The sequence below is a fragment of the Mixophyes fleayi genome, chromosome 8 (genome assembly GCF_038048845.1).
Source record: "Mixophyes fleayi isolate aMixFle1 chromosome 8, aMixFle1.hap1, whole genome shotgun sequence".
NCBI lineage: Eukaryota > Metazoa > Chordata > Amphibia > Anura > Limnodynastidae > Mixophyes > Mixophyes fleayi.
Genome location: NC_134409.1, coordinates 76284531 through 76299999, shown reverse-complemented (window position 1 = coordinate 76299999; position 15469 = coordinate 76284531). Strand labels below are relative to the sequence as shown.

Here is a 15469-nt window from a genome sequence, read left to right as displayed (position 1 = left end):
GGATGGCAGTGTATCATTGGTGGTTTGTTAAAGACTTTTGAAAAACAGCAGCACTCCTTTCTTGCCACCCTGAATGGCAGGGTGGTAAGAAAGAAGCCTCTTCTGAAAAAGTGCCACACTGTCTCTTTTGCTCTTTGTGAAAAAACACTTGGAAGCTTTTGATACCATGTGGCTAAAGATTATATGATCAGTGGAGACCAATATAGATTTTTTGGACTGAACTCTATGCGCTATGTTTGGTGCAAACCAAACACAGCATACCACCCAAAACACACCCTACTACAGTACTACAGCATGGTGGTGCCACCATTATATTGTGAGGGCGTTTCTCTTCGGCAGGGACTGGGCAACTGATCAGAATTGAAGGGAAAATGGATGCTGCCAAATATACAAAAAGTCTTGAGGAAAACCTGCGGCTCTCTGCTAGACAGCTGAACATGGGAGGGTGGTTCACATTCCAGCACAACAACGACCCTAAACATACCGCCAAGAAAATAATGTAATTAACTGTAACTACAGCAAAAGGTGGCTGTACAAAGTATTAAATCAGAGCACTGTTCACTTTTCCAACTCTGTTATTCTAGTTTTTCATTGTTTATTAATTTTCAGAACTGTTAAATTATTTTATTGTTGTTAATTGAATATTGTACGGTGAAATGTGTAAATTAAGTTTTAAAAAATTGGATTTCATTTATTTCATTTTCCATGGTGTAATGTGACAAAAGGAAATGATTTTGACAGAGGATGATTATTTTTTTTTTATAGAAAATGTATGTAAAAAATTACTTGTACCACTTTTTTGTACGGGAGTTTTGTAGCAATGCCTCTACTACCTACATGGTACATTAATTAATAAAATGACATTACTACAGTGTTACACTGGACAATAGTTATTTACCTAAACATGTTGGGGTAGATTCGGACCATTCTCCTGACTTCAGGCACAATAACGACGTTGATCCTTTTAATTCATATCCCTCTTTACAAGAAAAGTTGCAAATGGATTCATACTGGAATTTTCCAAATACATCAGAACAATTGATTTGTCCATGTTCTGGACTTTGTAAAGCCTTGCAAGATGTAGCTGTAATAAAGAAAATAAATTGTAGTATGAAAACAAATCATCATGTACCATATGCACCATAGCAAATGTTAAATGCATATACCATTATCCCAGCACTAGAAACCATGAACGTGTTTTTAAGAAAAAGCTATGCTTTCTAAGGCTGTGTAGCTTTCACTCTTTCTTTCACAAGTCATGGATCTACATTTACTCTACTTGTTTCTTCCTTTTTATTTTTGGCTAGTGACCCACCCACTCCCTCTCCCCCTCTCTTTTCATTCTTTCCTTTTTTTCTAGTCTTTTTCCTCCCCCCATTGACATTATATACGATTTGAAATATGCTGTCTTTTTTTCTTGGAAGTTGAACCCGATTGTGATTCACAGATTATGTCAACTTCCCACACTTTGTTATTTACCTATAAAACTCAATAAAATGTTTACTGAAAAAGAAAAAGAGCTATATATGTTAGCTTAGTAATTAAATATTTCTAATATATATATATATATATATATATATATATATTCATTTTAGGTGGAATTATGCCAGATAAATTGAAGAAGAAATTCTCACTTACTTCTGCAATCCTTCTAATGCCCAAACTGCTTATCCAACATAGCACAGATGTGAAATTTGGGTTGGACTAAGAGTAGCTAGATTTCCTAAGTAGAGGGTTAAAATTATATATATATATATATATATTACCTATCAGCACTACTAGACAAACCAGATATTGTTAGACCTAGGGAAATTTGATATATTAGTGCATTCTGGCATGATATTCATTCATGCGTCTTTTGTATTTCTCTAGCCTGTCTCTAAGGAGATGTAATAGTGATGGCCCAATATGATTTTAGAGGCATTTCCTTACTAATGTTGGAATATTATAATCATTAGAAACAAACAACATTTAATTTCCATGCTGTGATTTAATCATGGTGTCATGAACCAAACAAAATGGTTCCTGAGCACAAGACTGGACCAAAGGCTTTCATTGATAGACATGGCAACACACTTGGGTTACCACTGACTATAATGGCTGGTTTAACTGACTATTGGAGTGTACAGTATCTCCAGAATGGCCACTAGTAAAGGCCTGACAGTGATCAAGTTTTGGCGAGATAAGTATTCCAAAATCTTTGTCAGCATCTTAACTACCCCCTGCCAATAGGAAGTCACATACATATATGGTAAAAAGTATTAACAACACCACACACTTGGAAACAGGAAGATCTGAAGACATTGTGAGTATTAGGTGGAGACAAAGTTAGATACCAATGAAAACAATTCTGATTGCCCTCTTTTTGTCAATTATGGCCAATAGGAGTTTAAAAGCTGGCTTTCAAATAACAACCCAGTCTGCTTCAGTCATTGTCCCATGCTATTTGAAGAGAGCATTTTGGTGTAATAGAAACACATGTAACTAGGCTATACATGTAGGACTGTGTCCTTTGAGAAAAAAAACTCAGATTTAGTTTTCGTTCACTCTTTAGCTTGAGGTATTTTAGATAAAATGAAATGTCCAATTCTATATGAATCACAAAATGTTCAATGATTGCAGTCAACTAACAAAATGTGTTGTAGATAGATCAGAAAAAAGCTTGACCCTGAATTATGATCAACCCATGTCTAATCACATAAGAGATCCATATGTAAAGTGTATGTTTAAGTGTAGCAGAAATATTAAATTGCAATTGTCTTTCAGGTTGCCAAAGCCAAAATTCCACTTTTAATATCAACTGATAGCATAATGCTGTGAAAGAGTGCAGCTGAACAATATGAGCAGACTATGTTGTGAGTATAGGACAGACAATACTGGGACCACATACCCGATGATTTAGAGTGTATAGTATGCAGAATCACTCTGCGCATGACCAGAACAGACAGATATGACCGAGAAACTAAGAGATACGTATGTGTATGCAAGCATTGTTAGTGAGATAGTGAGCAGTGAGCACAAGGAGCACTTACTACAGTTTATGACTTTGGGGAGTAAAGTGGGTGGGAAAGTGGTGTTTTTCTGTTCTCTATGTACAAAAGGGGCATGCCAAACTTGAAAGCACGCAGCCATAGCCATGTCAAGCAGTACAGCCGTGATTGTTACTGGATTTTCTACTGTATATCATGCAATAGCTCTGGAACTAGTCTAAGTCCCAATCAGTAATGATGACAGTCTTGTATACATCCTGTAACATGATTTTGCAATCACGATAAATTCTAAAATGTATTTGTATGTTCAGTAGAAATTAACAACGTTCTAATAAATGTATTTTTTAAATACCTTTTTTTCAATGTTTTATCATTACTGCTTCATTATGGTGACATTAATTCTATATTTGCTTTTAATTTACTGTGCGTTCTTTTTACAATTTATAATCAACATATGTATTGTATGTATCGTACTGTGTCTTGTGTAGTAGAGCACAACAGACCTACACTCTAATTCAACAGCGCACGTATCTTGAGATCCGTTCCTTGATGAGTTCAGAAGTCCTGCACTCATGAATACATGCGCAGAATATGGAGCGAGAATTGCGCTCAGAATACGTGTCCTAATGAATTAGGCCTGTTAAGTCTCCAACATACAATGGAATTCTAGCCTTGCTATTCAGCCAGTGAGTATAATCTCTCTGAAGTTGTATAAGTCTGTTAGTAAATACATAAACTGGCAATTTGCAGAATAAACAAAGAAGGCATGGTAGCAATTTCATTGCAATGAATTTGATTCTTCCTAACAGGAACTATTGTAACAACTCCAATGGTTGAGATCTCTTCACAATTTAGTAAGGAAAGTGCATAATTATGTGTGTAAATGGAACTATAAATAGCTATTAAATATGTCATGGACTAAATGTAACTACATTTTCATACGAACAGTACTAGATTGGAATAGCTGAGGTCCTTCTTGGGGATAGCAATGTATCATCGGTGGTTTGTTAGAGACTATTAAAAAATTGCAGCACAACTACTAGAGACACATCCAGTATAGCCTGTCTTGAGGTTCAATCACCTACCAATAACTGTTGACCAATTCCAGGGTAAAGTAAGATTAAAATCTCATATTTAACAGCATTGATAAAAGTCCAATGTTTTGCCAAAATCTCTGGCACAAAGATTTTATATTTTGCTTTTGTCAATCCATCAGCAAAAAGTGATATGGTAATAAACTACTGGTTACTTGACATGTCTCAACATAAACGTATATGTGCAGAGCAAATAAATAATTGTATAAAAGAGGAGTTGTTGCAGCGCTATCAGGTTTCCTAAAAGATCACGGAGACATAAAAGAAAGAAAAAATCTTGGTCCAAGAAAACCAGTAAGTCCTAATATAGCTATTTTGCCAGAAGAAATATTAAAAAAATGCTTATAATAGAAAACTGTATTGGTATACATCTTGGGAAAAAATTACAGCTTACTCAACCAAAAGCTTTTTCAGCAGCAACAACATTAATAGTGTTGTACTTGAGCAATTAAAGCACTGTCTTTCAGCAATAAATCCAACTTGGTCTTAATGGATAAGAGATGGTAAAATTAAAACTAGGTAATTTGATAATACTTTGGCAACTATGCATAGATAATTGTTGAGCAAGGAAGTGGACCTATAGCTTTGAAATTTAGAGAATCCTTTACCTCATCAATCAGAACAATATGGGCAGAGAGCATATCTGAAGTAGGAACAATTTCCTTTGAAATAAGCATTCCAAACTGTTGTTATATGGTAATAGGATGGTCTGCCTCTCAATCCTCTAGCTCCAACTCACTGATTTTCAGCACACTGCAGGCAATTGCCAGTAGCAGATTAGGAACATTTAAATAATGTCCACCTAACAGATGAAAGACCTTCACTATTTTGTATAATTCTAAAGTTGGCACTATCAGTTGCCATACTTTTTTAAGCTCCTTCTGCAACTCCACCCACCAATACAGCACTTGTTGATCATATTCTAATTGATCAATTGTCCTATGGTATAGTGGTAAGTAGCAGTTGCTACCTTTACCTTTGAGTGGGCCTCTTCCATTTTTTTTTTAACATAGACACCATTACTGTCTGTACTTTTGTATCTGCCTCCTGTTGGGACCTGATTTTGAAACCACTATTGCATAATCCTGGTTAATCAGTACTGTCTCATAATTCTGGTGTTTTAGGCATTATTCCATCAGCCACTGGAATGTTCCACATGTATTGGTGAGACCAAGAGGCATTCATTTAAACTTGAATAGCCCCATGGGTGTCACAAAAGCAGACTTCTGTCTGCCTTGCAGTTCAATCACCAATCAATAACCGCTGGCCATATCCAAAGTAAACAAAAATACTGGGCTTCTTAAAGAGCAGCTAGAAATTTCTGAATCATTTGCAAAGGATAGACATTGCTGTGAGTGCAAGCATTCAGTTTGTGCTAATCTATGCAAAATTAAATAATTAATATCTTTTCAAACCAGCATTATTGGAGCTGCACAAGGACTTGCACTTATTATGAAAACCTCATTCTTCAACGTCTGTTGATATTCACATTTTGGTATAAATCTTGTGGGAGACTATGGCATCTCTCAGTGTGAGGCTAGCATCCCAAACAGGAACTCCTAGAACTAGTGATAGAGGTCTTCACCTTTAGCAGCCACCTTTCCCATAGAGCTTGTTTTGCTCGCAGGTACTCAGATGCCGCCAGGACTTAATTAGATAGTAGGAGCTTATGTTTGGAGACTTTAGCACAGGTAGGAGGAGGTGTAACCGAATAATCAGGTGTAACTGTTCAGAAACAAGTCTAAAAACAGTGCAAGGTTCCTGAGTTTGTAGCAAGCAGAGTAAACAGGGACAGGCCAAAGGTCGGGGCAGGTAGTAGAGCAGAGAGAATAGCAGGAAACTAGGAGCTGGTCAGCCCTCCCTTCCTTTAAAAGTTCTATTGCCCAATTGTGAGAAACTAATCAGGAGGCTAGTAATTATTTAGTAGTAACTGTGCGCACGCACCTGGCTTTGGTTATAGTAATCACTCTTCCATCAAGCCATGTTCAGTCTATGAGTGATGTCACTTCATCAGATTAATTTATTTTGTATGCAAGTTTTGAAGCTTCTGCCTTTTACCTGGTTGGCAGCTTTAGATAGTCACTAGGGACTTTGTGAGTCTTGTTTTATATGCTACTTCATGATGAATGCCAATAGTGGAGGTTGCTGTTATGCTTGTTTTGAAGGGTTTCTTTTTTTACCTTTTATTATGGACTCTGATAAATAAAATTAAATTGTGACTGGTTTGAAACTCTTGTGCACTCTCTATGAGCATTGGAAGGTGAACAGTACATGATGAGCCATTAAAAAATGGCATAGAGAGTGGTAACTTTATTAAGTCCCACCCCACAATACCGAAAACTTTCAGTGTATTTAGTCCACCAGTATCCACTTCCCTGAGGCCGTGGGATAGGAACTACATACTGTGCTCTATACTAAGCAGGACGTAAATAGAGGTTTAACAATAATTACCATTTTCTTGGATCTAATAATCTGTAAGTAATGTTAAAAATAGATAAAGGAAAACAAATAATTATGGGCTTGCATTTATATTATATACTTTTCTTGTCATTTATGTTCAGTTTGCATATGAAAAATTCCCTTGCAACCCTGATTAATATCAATAAGCTAGATGTATTTGTAGAGACACATTTACTTATTAAATATCAAACTGACATATCTATAGTGTTTCACTGGCAATAGTTATTTACCTAAACATGCTGGTGTAGGTTCTGACCATTCGCTTGAGTTCTGGCACAATAATGAGCTTGATCCTTTTAATTCAAATCCCTCTTCACAACTGATATTGCAAATAGAGCTGAACTTCATTTTTCCAAATGCACCCGTACAATTGATTTGTCCATGTTCTAGTCTCTGTAGAGTCATGCATGATACAGCTGCAATAAAAGAAATTAAATTGAAGTATGAAAACAATATTCAGTACATCCACATTATACATCATGTACCATATGTGCCATAACAATTATTAAAAAGTGATCTAAGCACCAACGCGCCTAACCTTGGCTGACTGGCTCTGCAGCGGGGGAGACAAACACTGTGGGATTCCCCTTACAAAAGCCACAACCTGCACCAGGCTATGATAGGCCCCACCTCTGTCGCCAACTACCGCCCCATCTCACTTCTCCCCTACGCCTCCAAACTTCTTGAGCGGATAGTCTGCTGTCGCCTCACCAGATATCTCTCGGACAATTCCCTCCTTGACCCTCTCCAATCTGGATACTGTTCCCTCCACTAAAACTGCCCTGGCCAAAGTTAACAACGACCTCCTTTCAACCAAATCTAAGGGTCACTTCTCCTTACTCATCCTCCTTGACCTCTCCGCGGCCTTTGACACTGTGGACCATCCCCTCCTTCTGCAAACTCTTCTCTCTCTCGGCCTCTCCGGTTCCGTCCATGCCTGGCTCTGCTCCTACCTCGCTAACCGCACCTTCTCTGTCTCCATGTCTGGCTCTTCCTCCACCCCCTCCCCACTCCCAGTAGGCGTCCCCTAGGGCTCTGTCCTCGGCCCTTTACTCTTTTCGCTATACACTTCCTCCCTTGGTGCGCTCATCTCCTCCTTTGGTCTTCAGTATCACCTGTATGCTGACGACATTCAACTCTACATCTCTTCTCCTGATCTCTCTTCCTCCCTTATCTCTCGCGTATCTGACTGCCTCTCTGCCATCTCCTCCTGGATGTTCTCCTGCTTTCTCAAAATTAACATCTCCAAAACTGAATTCATTGTCCTTCCTCCCCCCAAACTCCCCTCCCACCACAACCTCTCTATCGTTGTTAACAACACCACCATCTCCTCTGTTACCCAACTCCGTTGCCTGGGTGTCACCCTTGACTCCTCTCTCTATTTTTGTCCCCCATGTCCAATGCCTTGCCCAAGCCTGTAGACTCCAACTTCGCAACATAGCCCGCATCCGACCCTTCCTCTCACAAGACGCCACCAAAACCATCATCCATGCACTCATCATCTCCCGCCTCGACTACTGCAACCTTCTCCTCACTGGCCTCCCCTTCTCTCATCTCGCCCCCCTCCGCTCTGTACTCAATGCGGCTGCGCGACTCATCTTTCTCTCACGCCGCTCCTCCTCTGCTTCCCCTCTCTGCCTTGCCCTACACTGGCTCCCCATCCCCTACAAAATCCTCTTCTTCTAAATCCTTACCACCACTTTCAAAGCTCTCTCCCAGTCTACTGCCCCCTACATCTCTGACCTCCTCACCATTCACACTCCTGCCCGATCCCTGCGCTCTGCCACTGACCGTCGCCTCTCTTCCACTCTCATTACCACTTCCCACTCCAGAATCCAAGACTTCTCCTGAGCTGCCCCCTACACTGGAATGACCTCCCTCGCTCCATCCGTCTCACTCCCAAGCCGTGCTCCTTCAAACGAGCACTTAAAACTCACCTGTTCCTTAAAGCCTACCATTCATCCACCTAACCCCTCACCTACTCTGCTCGCTCTTCCCTCTCTCCCCTGGTATCATCGCTCCCTCTTGTGTCTGTTTCGTCCACCCTCCCTTAGGATGTAAGCTCGTTTGAGCAGGGCACTTCTTCCCTCGTGTCTCCACACCTGTTCTTCTGCTCCATCCTTACTCCATTTGTCTGTCCCGGAGTTTCTGAAGCACTGGTACTTTGTGATTACTGTTCTGTACTGTTTAACCCTGTATGGTTTACTGTTTGTACTATGTACGGCGCTGCGGACACCTTGTGGCACCTAACAAATAAATGATAATAATAATAGGCTAGGATTGTAATACTCTAACATGAGGCCCCGCAGCTGGCAGCCCTTGAAAAAGGTGTTTGAGATCACTGAAATGGGCATTCTATGGGGAAACGTATGTGGGGTTAGACGTGTGTGATTTCTACACTAAGTGGGATTTTCTCACAAAGTGGACGAAAATGCACAGCTAGACAACACAGCAACTAATCCTCATCTTTCTCTTCTCTTTTCATCTCCAGGTATGTTCATCCATTCTACTACTACTCTGATCATTATTCTATGAAATTCATCCCTGCAATCTGTGTTTAAAAGTATGTTATAGGAAACTGTTATCTGTTTAAACTTAGGTTGGCACAGTCTTTTATTACTGCCTAATTTATGATAGGTATCTGGCCTCCTCTATCCTATTCCACAAATGTTTTCTTTTCCTTTGATTAGCTGACCAATTAGCACATCTGTAGTGTATTCCTAAATTAGACTGACTACATCTTAGCTTCATTCTATGGGGAGACGTATGTGGGGTTAGACGTGTGTGATTTCTACACTAAGTGGACGAAAATGCACAGTTAGACAACACAGTTGGCCAAACATTGGACTACATTTGACTTGATTTTACTCCCAGCAAAAAGCTGCATCTGCCACAGCCTATTTCTGCACTACTTGTCTATTTATATAGAAGACTGCAAAGAGGTAATTCTTAAAATACCCTTGCTTTTTGCTTTTACCACTTTTATCACAATGTTTCACAAATTGCTTTTCTTAGTCTCATTTCATGGCATGATCTTTAGGACTGTGTCATCTTTCACCCCTCCACCAACACACAAATTTGTTCATATTGCACCTGCATTACTCCACTCACCCATGAACTGTTATCCTATTTATTATCTCTAACAAGTACAGCCTCCACCTGTCGCCAGAAAATAAAAGGCCACACATCTTACAATCCCCTTGCCTATCTTTCTCTCACTCTGCTTCTATTAGCTGGTGATATATCCTCTAATCCAGGTCCCCCACACTCCTCACACTCACATACATCTGAGCACTACCGTTCTATAGCAAACCTCAAACACATCACCTGTCTCCCCTCTCTTCCTAAGTCCTTTAAATGTGCCCTTTGGAATGCACGCTCTGTTTGTAACAAACTTACCTCCGTTCATGATCTCTTCCTCTCAAAAAACCTCAACCTTCTGGCAATAACAGAAACATGGCTCATGCAATCAGACACTGCCTCACCTGCAGCACTTTCACATGGTGGCCTCCATCTCACCCACACCTCCAGACCTGAAGGCAGACAAGGAGGTGGGGTTGGACTACTTCTCTCCCCACAGTGCACATACACAGTTCTACCAAATGTCCCATCACTCACGTTCACATCATTTGAAGTACATGCTATTCACATTTTTAATCCATTCTCCCTACGTGTTGCGGTGATCTATCGTCCCCCTGGAGCACACCAACAATTTATTGAGGATTTCTCTGCATGGCTCCCTCACTTATTATCTTCAGACATCCCCACCATCATCATGGGTGACTTCAACATCCCCATTGATAACCCACCTTCCAAAGCTGCTTCCAAACTACTCTCTCTAACCTCCTCACTTGACCTTTCCCAGTGGATTGAATCATCTACTCATAAGGATGGCCACTGCCTTGATCTTGTTTTCTCTAGACTATGCTCAGTTTCTAATTTTATTAATACACCCTTCCCCCTCTTGGATCATCACCTTATCAGCTACACTCTCACCCCACTGCTCTAAGCTCTCTACTGTCTAACTCAACCAAGCCTCCTCATACTCGTAGAAATCTTAATTCTATTAATCTTCAACAATTTTCCACCTCTCTTCAACACCTTCTCTCCCCTATCTCTACATTCTCATCCCCTGAGATGGCAGTACCTCATTTTCACCTAACCTTAGCAACGGCCCTTGATCAAGTGGCTCCAGCGACACTTCATACTACACGTTGACTTCGATGTCAACCGTGGCACACCAAAGCAACACGAAATCTTCAAAAACTGTTCCGTAAAGCAGAACGTCACTGGCGTAAATCTCGAAGCTCTAATGACTTCTTCACATATACTTCTGTCTACCACTCCTATCGAAATGCTCTGGACACTGCAAAACAAACATACTTTCAATCTCTTATCTATGCTCAGGCTTCTAACCCCAAACGCCTTTTCAATACATTTAATCATCTTCTCAATCCTCCTACCCCGAACCCTCCATCTACTATCAGTGCTCAGGATCTTGCTTCCTACTTCAAAGACAAGATTGATAAGATCAGACTAGAAATGGTATCCTCTTCCTCGACAAGCAATCAGCTCAATTCCTTCCCACTACCCTCTGACACCCTCTCTTCATTTGACCCCACAAATGAAGAGGAAATTTCTACGCTCTTCTTATCTTCCTACTCTACCTCCTGTCCTCTTGATCCTATTCCCTCGCAAATTGGTAGATCCCTGTCTTCTGTGCTCATTTCACCTCTAACTCAAATCTGTAATCTCTCACTCTCTACTGGCATCTTTCCATCACTATACAAGCATGCAGTGATTACTCCTATTCTAAAAAAACAAAACTCCGACCCAAACTCTCTCTCAAATTACCGTCCCATCTCTCAGCTCCCTTGCCCCTCCAAGCTTCTAGAGAGACTTGCTTACACTCGCCTCACACGCTTTCTTTCCGCAAACAACCTGTTGGATCCTCTTCAGTCTGGCTTTCGTTCTCAACACTCCACAGAGACTGCGCTGACCAAGGTTGTTAATGATCTGATCACTGCTAAGACTGAACGCCATTACTCTCTCCTAATTCTCCTGGATCTCTCGGCTGCATTTGACACCGTTGACCACTCTCTTCTCCTACAAACGCTGAGATCCCTAGGTCTTTAAGACACAGTTCTATCCTGGTTCTCATCCTACCTCTCTAATCGCTCTTTCACTGTTAATTTCTCTGGAGCCACCTCTGCTCCGCTTCCCCTATCAGTTGGAGTACCACAAGGCTCGGTGCTAGGTCCTCTGCTGTTCTCTATCTATACCGCTTCTCTTGGAAATCTAATAAGTTCCTTTGGCTTTCAGTATCATCTCTATGCGGATGATACCCAAATCTATCTATTCTCTCCTGATATCTCGACATCTGTGTTGTCCCGTGTAACTGACTGTCTTTCTGCCATATCATCTTGGATGTCCTCTCGTCAACTCAAACTTAATCTTTCTAAAACAGAGTTAATAATATTCCCACCCGCCAACAAGAGCATACCTGACATTTTTATCTCTGTTGATAACATGACCATAAATCCCACCCCACAAGCTCGCTGCCTAGGTGTAATCCTTGATTCACGCCTATCCTTTGTTCCCCACATTGACTCTATATCTAAATCATGTTACATACATCTAAAGGACATTTCCAGAATCCGCACATATCTCACACAAGACACTGCTAAAACCTTAATTCATGCACTAATCATCTCCCGCATTGACTATTGCAATTCCCTCCTTACTGGTCTTCCCAAAAACAGACTCAAACCCCTAAAATCTATTTTGCATGCTTCGGCAAGACTGATTTTCCTTGCAAATAGCTATTCCTCTGTTGAATCACTCTGTATGTCTCTACACTGGCTGCCTATCTTCTACCGAATCCAATATAAAATACTTTTACTAACCTACAAGGCCATCAACAAAGCTGCACCAACATACATCTCCTCTCTTGTCTCAAAAAATCTCCCAACTCGGCAACTCCGTTCTGCAAAAGATCTGCGTCTCTCATCCACCCTCATTACATCCTCCCATTCCCGGTTACAGGACTTTTTTTGGGCTGCACCCACTCTATGGAACTCTCTCCCTCGCACAATAAGACTCTCCTCTGGTCTACAAACTTTCAAGCGTTCTCTGAAAACCTACCTATTCAGACAAGCTTATAATATTCCTCAACCACCCTCTTAACCTCACTACCTTTTAGCCTGTTACACAATTTCACAGAAGACAACTACCCCCGGACCAACATTGTTGTGTGACAGGATCATTTAGCTTATGAGTCACCTTACCTTTGCAGTCTGGCTGGGCCAAGATGCAAAATGTATACTTAACCTCATGTGTCAATCTCCCATTGTCCCATAGATTGTAAGCTTGCGAGCAGGGCCTTCTCACCTCTTTGTCTGTTTTACCCAGTTTGTTTATTAGTTTATTACGTTTGTCCCCAATTGTAAAGCGCTACGGAATATGTTGGCGCTATATAAATAAATGATGATGGTGTACATCACTACACTAGATAAGTATACAATATTATATTTTTGCTGCCTATGCAATGTTACATTTTCAATAGCTGTGGAAAGAAAAGAAGTACTGGTTTCTTGGATTTTAATAGGATGAATCCTACATGACTGATGGAATGAAGTGATGTGCGTTTTTCCTTGAACTACTTTTGTAGTCCATTCCAGCACATAAACCGGCAGACCTGCACACCAAAGTCGTGAAAACAAAATTGCAAATGTATTCTACAGCACTTTAAAAGACATAAAAAAAATGCCAAAACACTATGAGCAGTGGTATACATTATACACCCAACAGCTCTTTTGGTGTTCAAATGGAACCTTTTTACCAGGTTACCCCATATGCCTACATACAATTTGGAGAGAATTGTGGTAGAGGAATTTTCGGATCTCTCACCACAGATTACCTGCTCTCCCCTCCCGGTTACTATCATAAATGTCTCTGTGCATGTGTAACCTTAGGACACACATGCACAGAGCCACTTTGCGATAGTGGCCAGAGAGGAGAGACAGACAACAGGAGTTTCAAGGTAAGTGAAATCATCGCTGGAACAGTCTCTGTGATGAGAAATGATAATTAATGGGGAAAACCCTGTTAATTAATAAATGGGCTCCTATCAATTGTTTTTCTACTCCACCTCAGCAGAGGGATGAATTTAAAGTTAAATAAATTCTTCATTCCAAACGTTCCAGGAAATATTCAGTTCTTGGTGGACTGGAAGGGCTACGGACCTGTAGAACGAACTTGGGTTCACACCTTTGATGTTTAAGCTCCCAATCTACTAAATAAGTTTTATGTTAAATTTTCCAACATACCCTTTTTATGGTGTCCATGCGCACTCCTGTCTTTTTTAATCTCCCTCTGCTTGCAGTGGCTGATTTCCTTACATTCCCCTTATTCACCAACCTATTTAAAGTTTTGTCAATTTGGTGCAAGATCTCCATGCTGTACTGCTGCTGCATCATATGGATCTTGTTTTCCTGTGCTTCCTATTGTTTCATAGTATCCTGAATCCTGGTATCCAGCATACTGTGCTTCTCAGCTAATCTTAGTATACAGTGTCCGGTACATCTCTGCATATCCTAGTATCCATCATCCAGTGCATCTCAGCTAATCCTGGTATAGAGTGTCTGGTACTTCTCTGCATATTCTGGTGTACTTTAAATCATACTTCTCTGCTGTCCTGTTAACTTCCTTGCCTGTGAGCACCCATTACACCTGTCAGTCTTGTCTGGCATCCAACCGGAGAACCGCAATCTGCGTGATACTATGTTAGACTCCGCGCATCTGTGATGGGTGGAGATATATCATCCAAATTTTTAGAATCCTAACTTTGCAGTGTAGAATCGTGATGCTACACAGCATTTTCCAGCCAAAATAGCCATAGTGGCAACAAACAACAAAGAAACTTGCACTACATCTCTAGGAAACAAAGCTCTAGGAGAGAGGGGTGGTGATGAAAGAGGTAAAAATGCTATGTAATATCGGGTAATAGCTGGAAGAAAAATTATCGCTATCCTTGAAGAGGTTTCTAAGCAACCAATATAGCATCAAATGACACCCATACAAAAAAGAAATGGCAGCCATGTGGTTGCATATTTTAGTACAACACACATATGGATACACAATGATGTAATGTCAACTGAAATTGCACATATAAAACTCTCATATATTGTTAACTTCATAAATAACATTGTATTCATGTAGATATATATTTGTTAAAGAAATTGATGTTTCAGTATAACAGCCTAACAATGTAAGCAAACAGACATCTTCAATTTGCCTTCCTATTGTTCAATCTGTTACATTAATAATCATTGCAATAAAGATTTCTACCATTGTAATTATGCCAACATATACAATAAGTGATAAAATCGTTAAGAATATCACATTGGGAGATATTTTGTATAGTGTCTTCCCAACTTTAGAGGATGGATGCCAGTGACTTGTTAATGTTTGATAACATATACTGGCCCTTATTGATATTACTGATATATAAGTCACAATGACTAATTGGAAATAGTCCCAGATAGAAAGAAACAGCAGTCTAGATCATAGTGGCTCTGAGCATCCTGATGAATGACATAAAATCGGGATAGTGGTACACTAACATGCGATCCAAAAGAGATATCCCAACAGCTTCGGGACTGTTATACAACATTATACAACCTACTGCCTGAAACCATATAGCTACAAGAGCTTAGGCATAAAATAAGACGTTTTCAACAGTCATGCCACCTTACTTAATTGACTATCAAACAGACTGTTTCTCAACAAGGGAATCAGCATTGCAGAGATTACAGATGCAATAGAAAATCTTAAATACTGAGCATCATAAGACTCGGATGGATTCACCACCTCCTATTATAAGAAATTAATGAGCTCCCTGGTCACCATGCTTTTTAGTGTATT

At 40.1% G+C, this 15469-nt stretch overlaps 1 protein-coding gene across 3 annotated transcripts in view; it reads right to left on the bottom strand.

Annotated features, from left to right (window-relative positions):
- LOC142099370 (P-selectin-like) overlaps window positions 1-15469 on the bottom strand; it is a 416714-nt gene that overhangs the window by 49580 nt on the left and 351665 nt on the right. For all 3 annotated transcript variants that reach the window (XM_075182758.1, XM_075182760.1, XM_075182761.1), the window contains 2 exons: window positions 6775-6960; window positions 899-1084 (listed from right to left, as the gene is read on the bottom strand). In XM_075182758.1, coding sequence (XP_075038859.1) covers window positions 899-1084; window positions 6775-6960 — 372 coding nt within the window. The remainder of the gene's footprint in view (window positions 1-898; window positions 1085-6774; window positions 6961-15469) is intronic.